Source organism: Osmerus mordax, chromosome 20, assembly GCF_038355195.1.
Source record: "Osmerus mordax isolate fOsmMor3 chromosome 20, fOsmMor3.pri, whole genome shotgun sequence".
Lineage (NCBI taxonomy): Eukaryota > Metazoa > Chordata > Actinopteri > Osmeriformes > Osmeridae > Osmerus > Osmerus mordax.
In genome coordinates this window covers 3,905,918-3,923,417 of record NC_090069.1, presented here as the reverse complement: position 1 = coordinate 3,923,417, position 17,500 = coordinate 3,905,918, and the positions used below count along the sequence as shown (strand labels likewise).

General features: G+C 42.7%; 2 protein-coding genes across 2 annotated transcripts; one reads left to right on the top strand and one right to left on the bottom strand.

Moving 5' to 3' along the window:
* Nucleotides 1–732: 732 nt before the first annotated feature.
* npffr1l1 (neuropeptide FF receptor 1 like 1) lies at nucleotides 733–2,451 on the bottom strand. The gene is made up of 3 exons (XM_067257874.1): nucleotides 2,181–2,451; nucleotides 1,722–1,821; nucleotides 733–1,573 (listed from the first exon to the last, which is right to left on the bottom strand). The coding sequence occupies exons 1-3, from the start codon at nucleotides 2,449–2,451 to the stop codon at nucleotides 733–735; spliced, it is 1,212 nt and encodes a 403-aa protein (XP_067113975.1).
* A 1,702-nt stretch (nucleotides 2,452–4,153) lies between these two features.
* On the top strand, nucleotides 4,154–16,927 carry antxr1b (ANTXR cell adhesion molecule 1b). The gene is made up of 18 exons (XM_067257880.1): nucleotides 4,154–4,405; nucleotides 6,338–6,409; nucleotides 7,348–7,419; nucleotides 7,936–8,017; nucleotides 8,183–8,216; nucleotides 8,592–8,671; nucleotides 9,326–9,394; nucleotides 9,811–9,891; nucleotides 10,105–10,165; nucleotides 10,261–10,359; nucleotides 11,442–11,511; nucleotides 11,894–11,972; nucleotides 12,254–12,349; nucleotides 12,548–12,589; nucleotides 12,800–12,892; nucleotides 13,628–13,795; nucleotides 15,125–15,205; nucleotides 16,145–16,927. Exons 1-18 carry the CDS (start codon nucleotides 4,251–4,253, stop codon nucleotides 16,541–16,543), a joined length of 1,833 nt encoding a protein of 610 aa, XP_067113981.1. The 5' UTR covers nucleotides 4,154–4,250; the 3' UTR covers nucleotides 16,544–16,927.
* The last annotated feature ends 573 nt before the right edge of the window (nucleotides 16,928–17,500 follow it).

Here is a 17,500-nt window from a genome sequence, read left to right as displayed (position 1 = left end):
TATTTTGTGGTTGTGTTGTCCACCTGCCTCACATTATCTAAATATACCCCCAAAACCATATATAATGGTATAAAGTCAAGAAAAAAACACATATAGTACTAGTAAATGAAATAACAGTAACATTAATATTCCCAGTCAACTAACAAAGCTGTAATACCAACATTAAAACATTTATAAATACTGTACATTTACATAGGTCGATTGTCAATACTTGGGGAGAGGTGATTAGAGATGTTTAATCGCCTCTCAGCGGACAAAAACAAAAGTGACATCCTAGTTTCACACGTGACAAATATGAAAGTAAATATTGAAACAAAACACTTTCCCCTTCCTGCATCCCAGTTGGCATGGCACAGTCAGTGAGAAGCAACTGCATGGCAACCCAGCTCCTTATGCAAAAGACTGTGTGGACCTCATCTTGAGGTGCATGGAAATCTCATACAACTAATATAAAAGTTCTAATGTTTACAGAAGAGGTATATATTGTATAACTGCTGGATTTTGTGGGGCCCCCTGGGCAGTGTGGACCCCTATAATTCCCACCCCCTTTCACCCCACTAGCGACTGTCCTGCTCCTGACCATGGCTCCTTAACAGGTCAAACTGAATGGTTCCCCACAATGCAAGGGGCATAACAAGTTCCTGATCCTCGAGAAGAAGCCCGTTGTTTTACTGATCTTATCCCTCATACACTGAGAAATTTGGCGCCCTCTGGCCTTCAAGTTCTTTTCTATCACTTCTCCCAGGCTGTGATGACCTTATTACGAGCAGCAATTGTGTTTATGTCCTCTAGGAGGATTCCCTGAGTACCCTGTGGAATAATCTTGAGAACATCTAACGATCCATTGCGTTTTTGTTTTCTCCCACAAGTTTCTGTTTTTTCAACACACACTCTTTTATGTGGCAAGAAACGAAAGGTTCCATGATGCATTGTAGTCACCATGGTCCTTCTGGAATCGCAGTGCCTGCAGGCCACAGCACCCTGGAAGCCCCTGCGAAAGTTCTTGTTGAAAAAACCGTAGATGACAGGATTGATGCCGCTGTTGAAAAAGGCCAGCCAGTGAGCTACAGGGAACAAATAGCTGCTGAGGAAGTCTATCTGTTGCTTGTCCAGTTCGCCATAGTCCGTCAGCAACATCAGAGTCCACAGCGGCAGCCATGACAGCATGAAAAGAACCGCTACCATGATGAGCATTTTGATGACTTTTGCCCTGCGCTGGGAACGAGTTCTCCTGACTTCGGCGATCCCCACTTGCCTCAGGTTGGTGCAGAGTTTGGCAGCAATGCAGCCATACATGATACTGATTAGCACCAAAGGCGCGAGGTAGACGTGAATAAAGATGACCATTGTGTAGACCTGGCGCATCTCTGACCGGGGCCAGTTCTCGAAGCAGACAAAGACAGGGTAGGTCTGGTTGTCTAGGACCATGTAGGTGTCCTCCAGGCGGAAGACGGTCAGTGTGGCAGCCGAGGGGCAGATGACAGCGAAGGCCGCCAGCCAGATGAAGAATATGGCAAGAAGGGCACTCACGGGCCTCATACGATGCCTGAATGGGTACACAATGCCTGTGAATCTGAGGGAGAAAAGGGTGAGGTCAAAGTAGGTATGTGGAGATATTCTTTTAAGATTTTTCTCAAGGCCGTCATTATGCCTTTGGAAATCCAAATGTAGTTTCGATTTCTAACTGCTTTCGATTGTGGTTATTAAGCATGTGGACCTACCTGTCGATGGCAATAGCCACCAGTGTGAACACTGAGGCTGACACAGACATTCCCTGGACCAGATTGCTCATGGTGCATGTGAACTGTCCAAACGGCCACCCTGAGAACAAATAGAGATGGATCGCTCAACAACATCAAATCAATGTGTGCTTTATGGAACGATCTATCACCACACCACACAAACAAAAAAACAAAATTCTTCGGCCAATTATATTGTGAGGCAAATTCCCATACAGATCCACCTCAAATGTAAGTTTGGGGTCCCATATTGTTACAAATCTTTTTTATTCTACTCCACGAATGTCATGAGTGACGCAACACATAAATCCGCGGACAAAATTCCCGTTTCTTAATTAATACATTTTGGGCTTATAATTGATGATATCATACAGAGATGGAAACTCCTCCATTTTTATAAACAATAAGAATGATGTAAATTATAACAATAAGAAACCCCACCTGATATCAGGTTATCAATCAAAGTTGTTGGAATGCAGAACACTCCGATTAGCAGGTCACTTAGTGCCAAGTTAAGAATGAAGAGGTTGGTGACGGACCGCATGTTCCGATTTCGAAGGACTACCAAAGAGACTAGCACATTTCCACCGACACAGAGCAGCAGAATTCCGCCATAACAAATGATGTACAGCATGGTCATCCCGGTGGTATGCAGGTAATACGGCATGAAGGTGCAGTTGCTCATTCCGTCGCTGTCCATGGTGCTGTTCATTTTGATTCAGTTAAATCCTCAAGGACCTGAAGATTTTTAGAAGTATGTGGTGAAGAAATACAAATCTGCAGGTGTGTCACAATAGTTATTTTTAAATAGTTAAATGTAACATTTAGGCTACAAAACATTGCAGTTAACATCTCACAATTACATTTTACCTTTAATCTGAAATGTGTGCATTGTACTGTTCTGAAATCGGTTAGATACATTTCTCATACAGTCATTACATGGTCTTTGCAAGCAAGACTAGATATATAGGTTCAATCATTTCAGGAAAATGACTGACATGAAGAAAAAACATTATACTGTAGTCTAAGTTTCTTTTTAAATTGTGAAAACCTGCGTCATATACTCTTGCTACAATACTTACCTCCAGGTTGTGCGTGCGCCTGGTCACCGGAGCAGTGTCGTCCATTGTGTTCAACAGGTGTGCTATCCCTGCAACTGAAGAGGAATAACACATCCTCTATATTTGAGCAACTGGCAGCGTCACTCTGGAAGAAATGTTCACCAACCTCTTCGATAACATGGAGATCAAAGTCACGCTATGTCGGAAATAAAAGCTTTTTGAATCAATGCGTTGACCACGACGGCATAAATAGAATTCGTATAAAATATAATCGTCATTGCAGAAAAACTGTCTTTTCACCGTTCTAAATTATTGCGCTGGCTACATACATGAGCCTCTACAAAGTGTCTGAAATAAGTAACCATAACAACAGGGATGGAGTCAAAGCCTCCATTTACAATTTTGAAAGACTTTAACAAACTAACTTGTATGTACAACAATGAGTGACTTCAATATTTATTTTAACCTATTTGAAAAATGTTACTTTTCTGAATGTAATGTGTGAGGTAAGGGATAATGCCCGACGAGGTGTCCAATATCACCTGATAATGGACGATGCGGAGGCGTATTGGACACCTCGTCGGGCATTATCCCTTAAATATATGTTTATTGCGATGAACGTGTCCCAATGTCAGAGTTTGTCATTATTAAAATGTGTTTAGTATATTAGTATTAGATTGTTCATCAGTTAGACACAGCTAAACACGAGGAAAGTCCTCTTGCAATGTTCCCATGGATAGTATGTAGAATGTATCAAATAATTATTCCAGTCTAAACTTTCCACTTCCACTAAAACAGAACATATTTCAAATACAAGTGTCTCGTTGTTCCATTCTATTTATTTTGAGCAACACATGTAGAGATAAAAAATATAATCAGTTATTATTCACTGACATTAACTCTCAGCATTATTTCTGCAGTTGTGGAAGTTGCCAGTTGGTGGCACTAGTGCTCCCCATGAAACGTGAAAAGCAACTGAAGTTTGAAAACTATTTTCCAGTTCAGTCTTCGACAGTACCATTTGCCACTGGTTTTGTCATTAAACGGCAAGTATCGAAAATATGGCACACCTGATCAATTTAATCTACTAGTGCTTCTGTGTATCCAAACTTGTTAAATCCCAAAAATATGTGTCGTGTTCGTGTGGGCTGTGTGCCGTGTGTGTGTGTGCACTATATCCATGTGTGCGCTCATCTGTACGTGCATGTGTGTGTACACACGTGTGTGTGGGCAGCGGCGTAGTGTGTCTGGCCTGGAGCACCTCCTGTCGATCCAGTCCAAACAGCTTCCCTCCTCCTCTCAGGGCCCAGGACTGTTGCTCCTGCAGCAGAGACGGGACAGTGATCCAGACTGGAAGATCTCCAGTCTGGAATGCTGCCGTGCCACAGCTGCTTGGGTCGAAGTGCTGCGAGGCTACTACCGAGAGACATATCTTCCCGAAGCTGGAGTCATGTTCCAGTGTGGCGACAGGCAGGCCATGCTGGTGCTGGAGATGGGTATCCTGGTGACGGTGCTGGTAGCAGGGAGTGCTGGACAGAACTCTGACAGACGGGAGGTCGGATCCTCCTGCTATGGAGGATTTGATCTCTACTTTGTTTTGGACAAGTGAGTTTTCCCTTTACCCCAGGATCTGCAATAACGTATGGATTTCTCGTGATTTTCTTGTGATCTTGTAGCCAGCTAGTCTGGGAACGTGGGCAGGCGATGCATGCTGCTGAAAGATAACCAGATGTTTGTTTCTACTTGGTTTTGTACTCAGAAACATGCCTGCGCATCGTCCTTCATGTCCTCGTCCTGAGAAATGCTCATGGCAAAGCAATCTCTTATCGCGTGTTATCGAATCTGCGCGTTCACAAAAGCAGGTGTGTGTTTCAGAGGATCAGGTGACAGACCATAGTGAGAAGCACAGCAGAGGGAGAGAGATGTATCCCCAAGGAAAAATGAATCCATGTGTTGATTACATGAAGACACAGGATATTGACACAGGATATCGACTTGAGGTGTTATGTGTTAGAAATGGTGTTTGTTATTTAATGACGTTGTGTCCTTGGGCAAGGCACTTCAACCTACTTGCCTCGGGGAAAATGTCCCTGTACTTACTGTAAGTCGCTCTGGATAAGAGCGTCTGCTAAATGACTAAAATGTATTTAAATTTAGTCATTTAGCAGACGCTCTTATCCAGAGCGACATACGATAAGTACAGGGACATTTTCCCCGAGGCAAGTAGGTTGAAGTGCCTTGCCCAAGGACACAACGTCATTTTGCATGGCCAGGAATCGAACCAACAACCTTCTGATTAATAGCCCAACTCCCTAACCGCTCAGCCATCTGACCCCCCGTCACCCATCACTGAGTTTCCAGATGCAGAGATCTCCCTTAGATTCTAGCGGCACCACAGTTTTTTGACGTTCCTCTGGTGGGGTTCATAACATTCAGATATAAACTGAGTTTCCATTGTACTGGATTATCCATTGTACTGGGTTATCCATTGTACTGGATTATCCATTGTACTGGATTATCCATTGTACTGGGTTATCCATTGTACTGGGTTATCTTTTATTTGTGAAAGATTTCTGCGTCGAGGCAAATCGTTTTGCTGTAGTATTTTCCTAATATAGTGTTTTTTGAGAGCGGCTGTCTGTATCTGGTCCTCACTCTCTCTGTGTCTCTCTCTCTCTGTGTGGAACCCTTTCACCATTAGAACCAGACATCCCAAAGTTCTAGTGTTCAGTGTCTCTCAGCACTGAGCATGCAGCCTTATACCAAGGGAAATAATATGTGAATGGCGAGAATATTGTCTGTATAAATATACTATGTACGGTATATTACATACTGTATATACAATATGAATGTAATGTGTTCGTAAATTAATCATTAATAACATCACTTTTTATACATTATTCATTTCGTTGTATGTATTCATTGTATGTATATACATACTGTATATGTATATAGGTATAGATATGTGTGTGTGACAGTGCGATTATTGCCGAGTGGCCAAGTGATGTGTGATAAGAAAAGTAGTATCGAATTGAGTTGCATTGGATCAAAACCACCAATTCCACCCGCCAAAACTTTGTTTTGAACATTGAACACTGCTTTGGAAAATATGGGCTCATTTCCCGAGAGAAGGTTTTCTGTCTAACGTTTATGGAGCCGTACCAGTAAAGGCACATACCGCAAAAAAAAATATTTTCCTTTATGGTGTCCAAACTACTCCCCCGGCCCCCCCCACACACGCTCAGCTGGATTGTGCATCATGCTAGCGGTGCCTGAAGGCTCTACAGCATAACAAGTCAATATTCATATGATAAGTGCTGTTATTGCATACACATGGTTGTGCACTCACAAAACACAGAAACTTGTGCACATGCACGTACAGTCCTTTGAAAGAAACTGAAAGTCCCCATGTTTTGAGCACATGTCCCTTTGTTTTACTCTAATGGGACTCAATTATGATGATTAGGACACATGGTGGATATGAACTAAACAACTGTTCTGTATCTTGTTGCTGAAATCTACTCATTATTTTTTCAGGTCCGGGAGTGTGCTGCACCACTGGAATGAAATCTATTACTTTGTTGATCATCTTGCTCATAAATTCATCAGGTAGTGAACAGTTGAAGAACAGCATGCAAAATGGAAATATGGATGTCATGGAAAAACTGTTTGATAGTCATAAAGGAAATACAGCAGAAACACAATATTAAAGTAATGCACAGGACGAAACATAAATATTATAAGAGATAAGTATTACTAGCGAATTAGTCTCTTTATGTACCCAATTGCTGTGAAAGAACCAAGTTAATGAAGTCAGTTGCCAATTACAAGTTCAAGACAAAATAAAAGTATTTATTACATATATATAAGGTGCAGGTGTCTGATACACTCAGAGTAATCTCAGAGGACTGGACAATGAATACAGGAATGAAGGGCAGTTAAATAGTATCACAATATGAGAGATTTTACTCTCCCTATAAATGTTATGGAGGTGTCAATCAACATAGCCTCTGCAAACAGAGGAAATGTTGTGTTCATGATGCTAGATAGCTTTTGTTTAGGTCTTCAGATTGGGATCCTAGAAATGGCCTTGACTTTCCTCCTATTGTCCTCATTCAAAGTTGCATGGCATTATACTATTTGTCAACATTGTGATCTCTGACCTACAATTTTGTGTCACAGACATTTCCTAGTCGCATCCTACAAAATAACTAACTTATGGCTATGCCGACACAAGCAAGCTTTAGCAAACAGCATAATGACAGTTTATCAATGATACAAGCAATTCATAGATAGGCATATTTCTCTTCAAAACATGACCAAGGGTCATGTTCTCATGAGCTAATATAGCAGGGTATAGATCAAACATTGTCTATTATATTCAGAACATTCAAAACAGTATACAAGTACAGTAATAAAGTAATAATTAGCGTTAATTGTAATCTTTATTTATTGTTAATTGATCAGTGGTTAATGACAGACCTCTTCACCAGATTACCAAATGTATATCTCTCTATTCTTTTCCCTCCTTTTCCCCCCTCGTGAAGTCCTCAGCTCCGGATGTCGTTTATTGTGTTTTCTAAAGAAGGAAGAATCCTGATGAAACTGACAGAAGACAGGCAAGACATGAACTGACAAACTTGAACTGTTACACTGAATTGTTTCCACTATGCTACTAATTTCTCAGGTTCTTTTAGTATGTATCCATGTTTTAGTATGTATCCATTTGTCTGTATGATTGGTTGTCTGTATTTATTGTATTTATTTAGGAGGAGTAGTTTTAGTAAATGTATTTGTGAGTGGTTTTAACCGGAACCACAGTACCAAATTTAGTTCCGGCTCATGCCAATGTTTTTGGAATGACAATAAAATTATACTTATCCTTATCTTATACTCTACCTCTTCCTCCTACCCCAAGTTTACTCCACTCACCGCTATCACAGAGTTGGCTTGACATGGTTTGACAGGACTGATCTGGTCTGGAAACGAATGATCTGAAGTGATGTTGACCTCAACTCGCTCAACTGTCTTTTGATTCAGTCAATTCAGGAGAATTTAGTTGATTGGGTTTATTCCGTGAAGAGCATTCAAATGATTGGTATTGGTTTTGCTTATGTGGATGTGTTTGTGGGTAGGGAACTCATTCGGGCTGGACTTGAGGAGTTAAGGATGGTTCAACCTGGGGGAGACACCTTCATGCATAAAGGCTTTGAGAAGGTGAGTCTTCAAGCATATACATCAAGACAAGTTAAGCAAAATGTGGTTGTATGGTGATCTACAACCTGGAAAAGCTGGATATACTGTATGTGAAATTACAACACACCAAAATAAATGTATAGACTTCATGAAATGTTTTTCAAATCTCTTTGTCTTGTACTTCAGGCCAGTGAACAAATCTACTATGCAACTGGCTATGGTAAGTATCATAATACACACAAGAAACTGTTATGCATTCAAATGGTTGTAAATACAAATGGATATCCCTTGAAATATTTGTTATCTGAATCAGTAAACTGTCCCAAAGAGAATGTGACTAGCCCAGATAACATTATGTACAATTGCAAAAAATCTATTTCAGCATAAATTATCTCAAGTTTTTACAAAGGTATAAATATCTCAAGATAACTCAATACTTCAAATCTTTTTAAAAGTTTGGATGTTTCAGCAGTGGTGTGGATTATTGGAAAGGCGAATTTAATGTTGGTATTGCCGAAGTGTCCCTTTTGCCTTGTGAGGACGTGGGGCTATGCCCTCTGTTTGTAATGTGAATCCATGTTTTCTCGATCACCAGGTTACCGAACGGCCAGTGTCATCATTGCCTTGACCGATGGAGAGCTGAGGGAGAATCAGTTTGACCTGGCCGAGAGAGAGGTGAAGTAGACACCTCTACCTGAAAACAGCCACTCAGCTCATATATTTCTAAATCCGGTTATTTCTGGTTATTTGTTTCTGTGTTCAAATGTAACAGTATCCCTTTGCCTTTCTCTGTGTGTGTGTGACATTTCTGTTTGTTCCTAGACTACTTTGTGAAGTCTTCACCTAAATTACATTTCTTATATTAGCTTTGAATCTGAGGAAAGTGTTGTTTAAATATGGAGAAAAGATCAGCCAGCCTTTGTTTGGGTTAAGCAAATGGTCTGGTTTATACAAGTTGAATCTCAGCTTTCCACCAGATGTGTATTTCATGAATTCCTGGTAGTACACGTAATGTCTTTATTGGTAAACAAATATATACAAATTGGATGAAATACTTGTTATTCTCTAGAAACTACAACCATAGACGTCTGTTTAGAGATCTTTGTTTTCTGGAACAGTTCCAATTGTATAAGTCCAGTCGTGGCACTCTCAGCCACAATATTAACCATACTCTACCACCCAGTCGGTTTGAACCTAAATAACCTTTATTTTTTTATTTTTTTTACCCATCTGAAGTTGTCAACAGCTTTTCCAAATAGATCGTGTCTTTCAAGATCAAACATCAGTTTTGCACCAACATGCTTGTTTTCATATTCAATTTTCAACCAGGCAAGTCGATCTCGTCAGTTGGGGGCTTCAGTGTACTGTGTGGGAGTGAAGGACTTCAATGAAACTCAGGTATGTGAGCTTTGTGTGGGAGGTTCGTAATACGGGAACTGAATTGAGTTTGTCAGTAAAAGCAGTTGTAAAGGTCAAACAACTAATTCAAAAGAGGACGACCTTGTAATTTGACCTTTGACCTAATAAGGCTCTCTTGCTTACTCTTTCATGGCACCAACAAAGAGTAGCACTATGGCTCAATCTTCTCCAAGGGTAAAGACGGTGCTAATTAGTATCTTGCTTTAGTAGCACATCCTTCAACTGATGTTTCGAGTACTCCACATACCCCTTCAACCTCCACTTCTCTTGAGTTACATCCTGTATAGCCAACAACCATAACAACCAATAACCATGTGCAGTTCCTGTTTGACAACAGGTCGATTCAAACAGTCACATGCAGTAATGCAACCTAACCTTTTGTTATCTCGGCACAGCTTTGGACGATAGCTGACAGCAAGGACCATGTGTTCCCTGTGAACGATGGCTTTGAAGCCCTACAAGGGGTTATTGACTCGGTAAGACAAATAACTTCAAAGAGCAGTTGGCATGCTGGATGTAGTCACAATTATACAAATGGTTTCTGGATAGATACGTGAACTCAGGCCTTGGTTCAAACATCAAACAGCCCTTACTTCGGCTGCTTCTGGTTGTCATCAACATTGCCATGATTGTCGTTGTGGTAACCTCTACCCCATCTCTTTGTGTTTCTTCTTCCCCCTCTCACTCAGATCTTGAAGAGATCATGTATAGAGATCCTAGCTGTAGAGCCCTCCAGTATATGTGAGGGAGGTGAGTGGCAGTCCTGATTTCCAGGAACACTGTGTATCCTTCAGCGTAAAACAACGACAGCCCTGCAATCACACCAAATGTCCAATTCCTCTCAGAATCCTTTCAGGTTGTGGTCAGTGGAAACGGTTTCCTGCATGCCCGCAGCGTGGAGAAGGTCCTCTGTAGCTTTGTCATCAACGACACCCTCACCTTGAGTAAGTGATACTTAACCTGACACTGATGGACTATTGCAGCATTCGTGGGAGCCCCTTGTGCATTGTAACAGGGTACGGTTGTTTAAGAATAGATATACTTCTTTTCATCTTCATCAAGTATTTACTTAAAAGAGCACCACCGTGATATTGGGTTTAGGAACCAAGGAAACCTATAGCTAATATGTAATAAAGGAATAAAGGAATTAATTAATTTTTTAAGAGTAGAGCAGGTAGTAATCCTACTGAGCATGAAAAGCCAGCTGGAAACAGAGTCAAAGTATTGTTTTCTTTACACTATTTTGACTCAAATAAAATGACGCTCGGAAGTCTGGAAGTGTTAATAATTGTTATGAGAGGGTGAGAAATTGTTTCACAGTTGTGTCGGTGGGACAACTGTGTGAAGAAGGCTTACATTTGTTCTCTTTGAAATGTGTCAGTTTCACTCATGATACCCACTCATTGTTAGTCCCCCAACTTGCAGCTGTCAGAGACATCTCTTGGGGCCCAAGCTACAGTAGGGGTCTGAAAAGTATTGCCCCCTCACACAATGTAAACTGTTATTTTAGGGGACAGTTCTTATTTACCGACCGAGTTCGTCTTGGCCAGATGAAAAGTAGAGGGATGAAGGGATAGGACGATCTACCTCTGTTGATGTAACTCCCATCCTCTATTCCCAGACCCCTTCCCAACCGTCATGACCACCTCTCCCTGCTTTGCCTCAGCTGGTAAAATACTTAGGCCCTCTCACATGTCTGGGGGGGAATGTGGATCTCATCAGAGTCGTGAGCTGTCTGTGCACACACTAGACTCGTGCTCAGTCCAGCCAGGGTAAACAAACCACAGCCCCAGAAAATGAGTTTCAGTCACTTCACGAACCACAAGTAAAGGAAATCCAGGAAATAAAAGAAGAGAAAGAATGTTCTCAAATGACTTATTCGGAGCATCGTTTCTTAATGATTTTAAAGCTACATAATGTATGAATTACTTTTCAATTGGAGTCACGCTCAGCATGACAAGACATGACTGACGACTTGTGTATTGTAGCCCCGTATGACACTGAGTATTCTGTTGTCTGTTTCCAGTGAAAAGGCCTCTGGTGGTGAGGGACACTTATCTGTTGTGTCCAGCTCCTGTGTTGGAAAAGGAGAGAACGTGAGTGATGAGTCTTCGATTCACCGCTCCAGCTCCGTCTATCGAGCCTTAGCTTGGCTCTGCGCCTGCTCGTCACCCTTTCATGTATACGTTGGTATGATGTACGACAGAACGTCATCGATCTGATTTTCTAAAACGACCATGCCGTGGCTACATTTCGGATTGCGTCTCACCAAATCGAATTCATAGTACTCGGTGTGTATTCAAGAAGCACACTGTCGAATAACAAAGCTCCGTTTTTGCTGTCTCAAATGAATTGAGGAAATGTATTTGGAGACAGGGTCGGCATTGATGGACAATGCCCCCCCCCCCCCCCCCCCCAAATGGGATGCCGTCTTTGCTCTGTCAAAGCCCCCCTCCCAACTACGCTTCCCTTCCCTAGGACTGCCACCCTCCATGTCAGCATGAACAATGGCCTGAGCTTCATATCCAGCTCTGTAACCATCACTGCAGTTAGCTGTGTAAGTACCAGAGCAGAGACTCACCACTCTGTTTCCTTGACTACATACGGTCAAGATATATAATCTTGCACCGTCTAAATGTCCATTACAGAGCAACTTTATTCCATTCTTGGCCTGAAATAGCCCCACTAATACGCTGTAACTAACTCAACATCTAACAAAAAAGCCAGGCAGTTTAGACAATTGGTCAGTTGGCTTTTGTTTTGATACAAATCTCCTGGTATGAAATCAGAACATCCATAACATAATCCTCACATTTTTGCTTTTCCATCTCCTTCCAGTCTGACGGGACATACTTGGCAATTGCTCTGCTCATCCTTCTCCTCCTGTTGACGGTAGCCATGCTGTGGTGGTTCTGGCCGCTATGCTGCACAGTGGTCAGTGGAACAGCCGTTGACTAAAGATGATTCGTCTAGATTGATGATAGACACTAGAGAAAACAGCAGTGACAACATTCAGAAATTCCATCGTTGAGGCAGTACGTGCAGGACTACTACCTGGTCCTAGTCCTGTACATGTTTCATTTTGGAACCGATGTGGTGTTGCCAACCCTAACTCTCGTTTGTTTTTCCCAGATCATTCACGAGCCTCCTCCTCCAGAAATGGAGGATAGCTCTGTAAGGACTTCCAGTTGGTTGATGATTACACACACACACACACACACACACACATATATAGACACACACCTATTCCAAAGCCAGTCTGATCTGCAAAATATCCAGTGGCTCTGAATCTTATAAAACTTTTTATTCCATTTTAAACACTGAAACAATACTTTTAAAATAAAAAACAACTGTGTTTTGGATGACACCTTCCTCCCTCTTTAGGATGACGAGGATGGGTTCCCAAAGAAGAGGTGGCCCACGGTGGATGCGTCCTACTATGGAGGACGAGGAGTGGGTGGCATCAAGAGGATGGAGGTTAGTACTCCACTCTAGCACTATGGACGGAACCATTACCATCCTGTCTGTTCCCTAAGAGCGCCGACTGCTTACTGCCCCGGCCTCTCTTCCTGTCTCTCTTCCTGTCTTTCTTCCTATCTCTCTTCCTGTCTTTCTTCCTGTCTCTCTTCCTGTCTCTCTTCCTGTCACTCTTCCTGTTTCTCTTCCTGTTTCTCTTCCTGTCTCTATTCCTGCCTCTCTTCCTGCCTCTCTTTCTGTCTCTCTTCCTGCCTCCCTTCCCCTTCTCTCTTCCTGCCTCTCTTCCTGTCTCTCTTCCTGTTTCTACTGACTCTCCTGCTGTCCCTCCTCCTGTCTCTGCTGTCATCTTGTTTCTCTCCTCCCGCCTCATCTCCTGCCTCTCCTCCCGCTTCACCTCCTGCCTCTCCCTCCGCCTCACCTCCCGTCTCACCTCCCGCCTCTCCCTCCGCCTCTCCTCCTGCCTCACCTCCTGCCTCTCCCTCCGCCTCACCTCCCTCCTCACCTCCCGCCTCACCTTCTGCCTCTCCCTCCGCCTCTTCTCCTGCCTCACCTCCTGCCTCTCCTCCTTCTTCACCTCCTGCCTCTCCTCCTTCTTCACCTCCTGCCTCTCCTCCTTCTTCACCTCCTTCTTCTCCTCCTGCCTCACCTCCCGCCTCACCTCCTTCTTCACCTCCTGCCTCTCCTCCTTCTTCACCTCCCGCCTCACCTCCTTCTTCACCTCCTGCCTCTCCTCAGGTCCGCTGGGGAGATAAAGGCTCCACGGAGGAAGGTGCCAAGCTGGAGAAGGCTAAGAACGCCCGCGTGAAGATGCCCGAGGAGGAGTTTGAGTTTCTTCCAAGTCGTACCCTTAACAATGGCATGCACAAGCCCATCAGAGCCCAGAAGTGGTACTCACCCATCAAGGTAAAGCCCTGTAGCTTTCAATTCATTGAATATTCCAAAATGTATTCCTCTTCAAGAACACGTCGACTGACAGGGATTTGATGGTTATGCAAATATATTTTGAGAGGATAAAGGAATTGTGCCTTTCACAAGCTCATTTTACATTTGCCCATTGTTCCCCAATGTGTAGCTTATCAAGCCCTTGCAAATAGAAAGATAGATATTTTATTAGTCCTTTCAGAAATTAATTATGCACCACACATCAGTCGCCAGATAAATGTAGATACAACAACTAGAATAACGACACGAGCACAAACAACAAACGACAGAGCAGCTCAACATATTTACAGAACTTTGCGCAACATATCACTAGTGCTCTACACATTATAATAAGGTGCAACAAAGGTTAAGTTATTTATGTTTCACAGTTTGTTCAGAAATGCAATACAGGTTAAAAAAAAAGTCAAGAAGATAAAAGAGTTGCCCAAGTAGAACAGCTATTGTTTGAAACTAACTGGAAATCTTATTTCAATGATCAAATGTGCACTGTTCCAAAAAATATAGTGGTCACAGTAATGAATTGAGAAGATACTCATTGTCCAATCTATCTTTGTTCACTAGAGTTCCTATGAACTCAGCGTATCCAGGAAACAGTTAATGCCTTTTGTTTCGTAATGTCTTAGTCAGCTGGATAGGCAGTAATTTGAACCAGACTTAAACTGACTGACTCCTCTGAAATGGAATCTGCAATGCTGCTGCTATTTTCCCTCAAAATACATTCTTTCCCTATTTTCTCCACTCATCTGAACAGTTGGTCCTAGTTTACTGGGTACTCTACCTTTTCAATGTATCTACAAAGGCTGTGAGTCAAATCAATACACAGACAAAAACAGACAGAGAGACGGACAGCTTGTGAAGACGTCTAAAGAAAAAGATCAGTTCTTTCGAGCAAATTATTTTTATTAAGGCGCCCAACAATCTCGTACTTCATTCAACAGTTCATTAGCTGTTGCCATGGTAACTTATTACCTTGACTGGCTGGGTGTCAAACTGTGTGCACTGCACATTGAAATGATAAGACCACATGCTGTAGCATTAGACCAAAACACTTGAGAAATGAATGACAAACACTGATACACACACCAGGAGCTGGTCAATATGGCTAAAGTATATTTTGTTCTCTAACCCGTCAGACTAAAACACAGTATTATATTCATTTCATAATCAATTTTTTTCAAGTATGTTTTTGTTACCAAGCAACAGTTTGGCATGATGATGACAGCAAACAAGGAATAACAAGGAACAAAGGTAGGATTTGAATAAATAGCATCTTCACATCTTGTCCTGCAGGGCAAACTGGATGCTCTCTTGGTGTTCATGAGAAAGGGCTACGACAGGGTGTCTCTGATGAGACCACATCCTGGAGACAAGGTGAGACCCAGGAGATAGCTGCAACGACTAGGCCAGCATGTGTCAGCCACCCTGTAAGGACGAACTGTTCAGTCAGTTCATGAACTAATACTGTACTCATAAGATTAGAACTAGAACAAAGAGTCACATTAATGTCAGACCTCTATTCTATTGTATATGCATATTTTAGGGGGGGGGGGGGGTGAGAACTGGATACTTTATGGCTGTGAAAGAAGCAGACAAAGGCATTTAGAAGGAAACGGTAAAGCGGCCAAAGAGCCCACTATGTCATGGCTTGGCAGACTCTCCTTCAAAGTCACAAGACGAAGAACTCTAAACCTCAGGAAGAAGAGGGAGGAGGAGGGAGGGACAGAGCCAAGGCTGCAGCCTTAGGAATGGAGCAGAGCGAATGGAAAACAAATGTGGAAGGTCTTTTAGAAAACCTCTTTCAATTGGCGTTGCTTTATAAAGAACCCTGATATCCCCAATAGGCAACATCACAGTTAGCGAGACACAATGTCTGCGAGGAAGTGCACTTTACATTTTATGGAGCTTTCAATTGAAGTCAATGCTCCAGCACTGAGGGATGGTCCGGTGTTTGAATCAGAATCAGAATGGGTTTCTGAATCTGATTCAGACACCGAAGCCATCCCCTCCTCGCCCTTCCCTGGCAGGGCTGTTGTTTCTCTCCGACAGCAGAGAATTAGAAGAAGAGGTCAGGGACAGCAATTCCATCTATTATGTTGTCAATATGCAACTAAATCTTCTAGTCAGACTTTTCCAGAAAACTATTTGCACACCGGTAGGAAAACAAGGATGTGGGTGGAGATCTCATTTCCATTGGTTCATTTATATGATCCGACACGGTTGTATATAACACGACAATATGTATTCACTGTAGAACAGTTGTACACCTGCTGACAATGTTTTTTCCCCACACTTTATCCTCTGTAAATACAGGGAAGATGCATAAACTTCACGCGGGTGAAATCGTACCCCGCTCCGCGCTACCCAATCTACAATCACCCCTCCACCCCCATCTACAGCCTCCCTCATAGCTATCATGACCCTCATTCGCAAGACACCCTCTCACACAGGCCCCCCTCCCCCACCTCCACGCTACCGCCCCTGCCCTCCACGCCGCCCCCGTCCTCCATCACCCCTCCCCCTTACACCCCGGCTCCAACCAGAGCTCTGCCCTCGACCTCTGTTAGCCCTCCGCCATCTCCACCCACCCCGCCGCCCCTTTGCTCCCCCACCCCGCCTTCCCTTCCCGTATTTTTGCCTCCCGAGCCTCAGGCACCCCCCCCACAAAGAGCCCCCCCCCCCTCCCGTCCTCCCCCGCGCCCCTCTCATTAGGCTCCTACTGTGGGCTACGTGTTAAAGAGAAAAGGAAGGAGTCAAGTCATGTTCCAAAGAACTGATTTGTACTGGATCCATGGAGGGGCCAACCAGAATATCTCAAATGCTGTATCCTCTGCTAACCGAAGCAAACGATACATCTTGTCAAGATCCAGCTCTCACAAGAACACAAGAAGGTTGTTTCGAAATGTCTTTACAAAATTATTCAACACTTTTTTATTTCTTGTGTGTATTACAAAGACGTTGCTTACTATGCTGAAACCACGCACTGCTGTTTTCCTAAATACACATTCTCGTAATTTCTTCATGCTGAATCGGATATGTATCATTGAGACATTGATGACTGTCATAATAATGAATTAAAACATGCATACTAAGGAATGGAAATATGAAAGTCTTGTCACAGTGTCAAACCTCTGCTTAGAAAAAGAGAGGGATTGAAATAGACTTATGAGAAGAGGTCTTACGAAGGAAAAGGGATGGCCGATAAATTCAAGTGTCCTTGTGTTTCAGCACCAGCAGTTTCATCCATAGATTCAGGTAGTCTTCAGTACTCAGCCACGACTAGTTGCAAACTGTAAAACGGGACTAATTTAATCATGGATAATATATTGTATGTTTCATAAGTTGTTTGTGCCCTCATGGTTTCAATTTGTCATTGGGGGTTTCGTTTAGGTGCAGTTATGTGAAGCTATGTGAAAATGCTTCACTTTGTTTTTGTATGCGGTAAAGTTGTCTCAATACGACTGTGGGTCACAATGACTGATGGGTCACAATGACCCGAAGAGAACACAAGGGTTAAAAAGGGCAATCCAAATCAAATGTGATTGAAGATGGCAGTGGAATGGAAGCCAGAAACGGAGAGAAGGACGGTGCAGACCAGTAGATAGGACTAAAAGTGCCGACAGCCCAAATATGTAATGACACATGGCCAATGTTTGCTGTTGAGTTGAA

Coding starts and splice junctions, on each gene's coding strand:
- antxr1b (XM_067257880.1), top strand. CDS start 4,251: ATGTTCCAGTGTGGCGACAGGCAGGCCATGCTGGTGCTGGAGATGGGT. Junction 4,406..6,337: donor CTCTACTTTGTTTTGGACAA/GTGAGTTTTCCC, acceptor TTATTTTTTCAG/GTCCGGGAGTGTGCTGCACC. Junction 9,892..10,104: donor TACAAGGGGTTATTGACTCG/GTAAGACAAATA, acceptor CCTCTCACTCAG/ATCTTGAAGAGATCATGTAT.
- npffr1l1 (XM_067257874.1), bottom strand. CDS start 2,451: ATGAACAGCACCATGGACAGCGACGGAATGAGCAACTGCACCTTCATG. Junction 1,822..2,180: donor GATTGATAACCTGATATCAG/GTGGGGTTTCTT, acceptor ATTTGTTCTCAG/GGTGGCCGTTTGGACAGTTC. Junction 1,574..1,721: donor GTGGCTATTGCCATCGACAG/GTAGGTCCACAT, acceptor TTTCTCCCTCAG/ATTCACAGGCATTGTGTACC.